A 322-nucleotide genomic window follows, 5' to 3' on the forward strand; every position below is an offset into this window, starting at 1 on the left:
GGCGGCGTTTGAAAGCGCCGCGGGGGGCGGGGGCGCCAACGGCCGCCGGGAGGGCAGCGCGGGGCTGTCATGGCGCACAAACAGATCTACTACTCCGACAAGTACGACGATGAGGAGTTTGAGTACCGGTACGGAGGGGAAGGGGTCCCGGTAACGTCTGTTTGATAGGGATGGAGGGATCTCGGTTAAGGGTTACCCGAGCGAGGGACGGAAATGTCTCGCTAACGTAAAGCGGTGGGGTGGAGAGGCTTCTAACGGCTCGCTAGTGGGAGGGGAGTGGTGGGCGAGTCATGGCTCCCTGCGGAGGCGAGAGGGGAATTGT

The 322-nt window shown here is 63.0% G+C and overlaps 1 protein-coding gene across 1 annotated transcript in view; it reads left to right on the plus strand.

Moving 5' to 3' along the window:
* The first annotated feature begins 69 nt into the window (after positions 1-69).
* FLAD1 (flavin adenine dinucleotide synthetase 1) overlaps positions 70-322 on the plus strand; it is a 4,875-nt gene continuing 4,622 nt past the window's right edge. Inside the window, exon 1 of the mRNA XM_017727867.1 lies at positions 70-150. Within this exon, the coding sequence (XP_017583356.1) occupies positions 70-150 (81 nt within the window). The remainder of the gene's footprint in view (positions 151-322) is intronic.

Source organism: Corvus brachyrhynchos, unplaced genomic scaffold (assembly GCF_000691975.1).
Source record: "Corvus brachyrhynchos isolate BGI_N302 unplaced genomic scaffold, ASM69197v1 scaffold122, whole genome shotgun sequence".
NCBI classification, from domain to species: Eukaryota; Metazoa; Chordata; class Aves; order Passeriformes; family Corvidae; genus Corvus; species Corvus brachyrhynchos.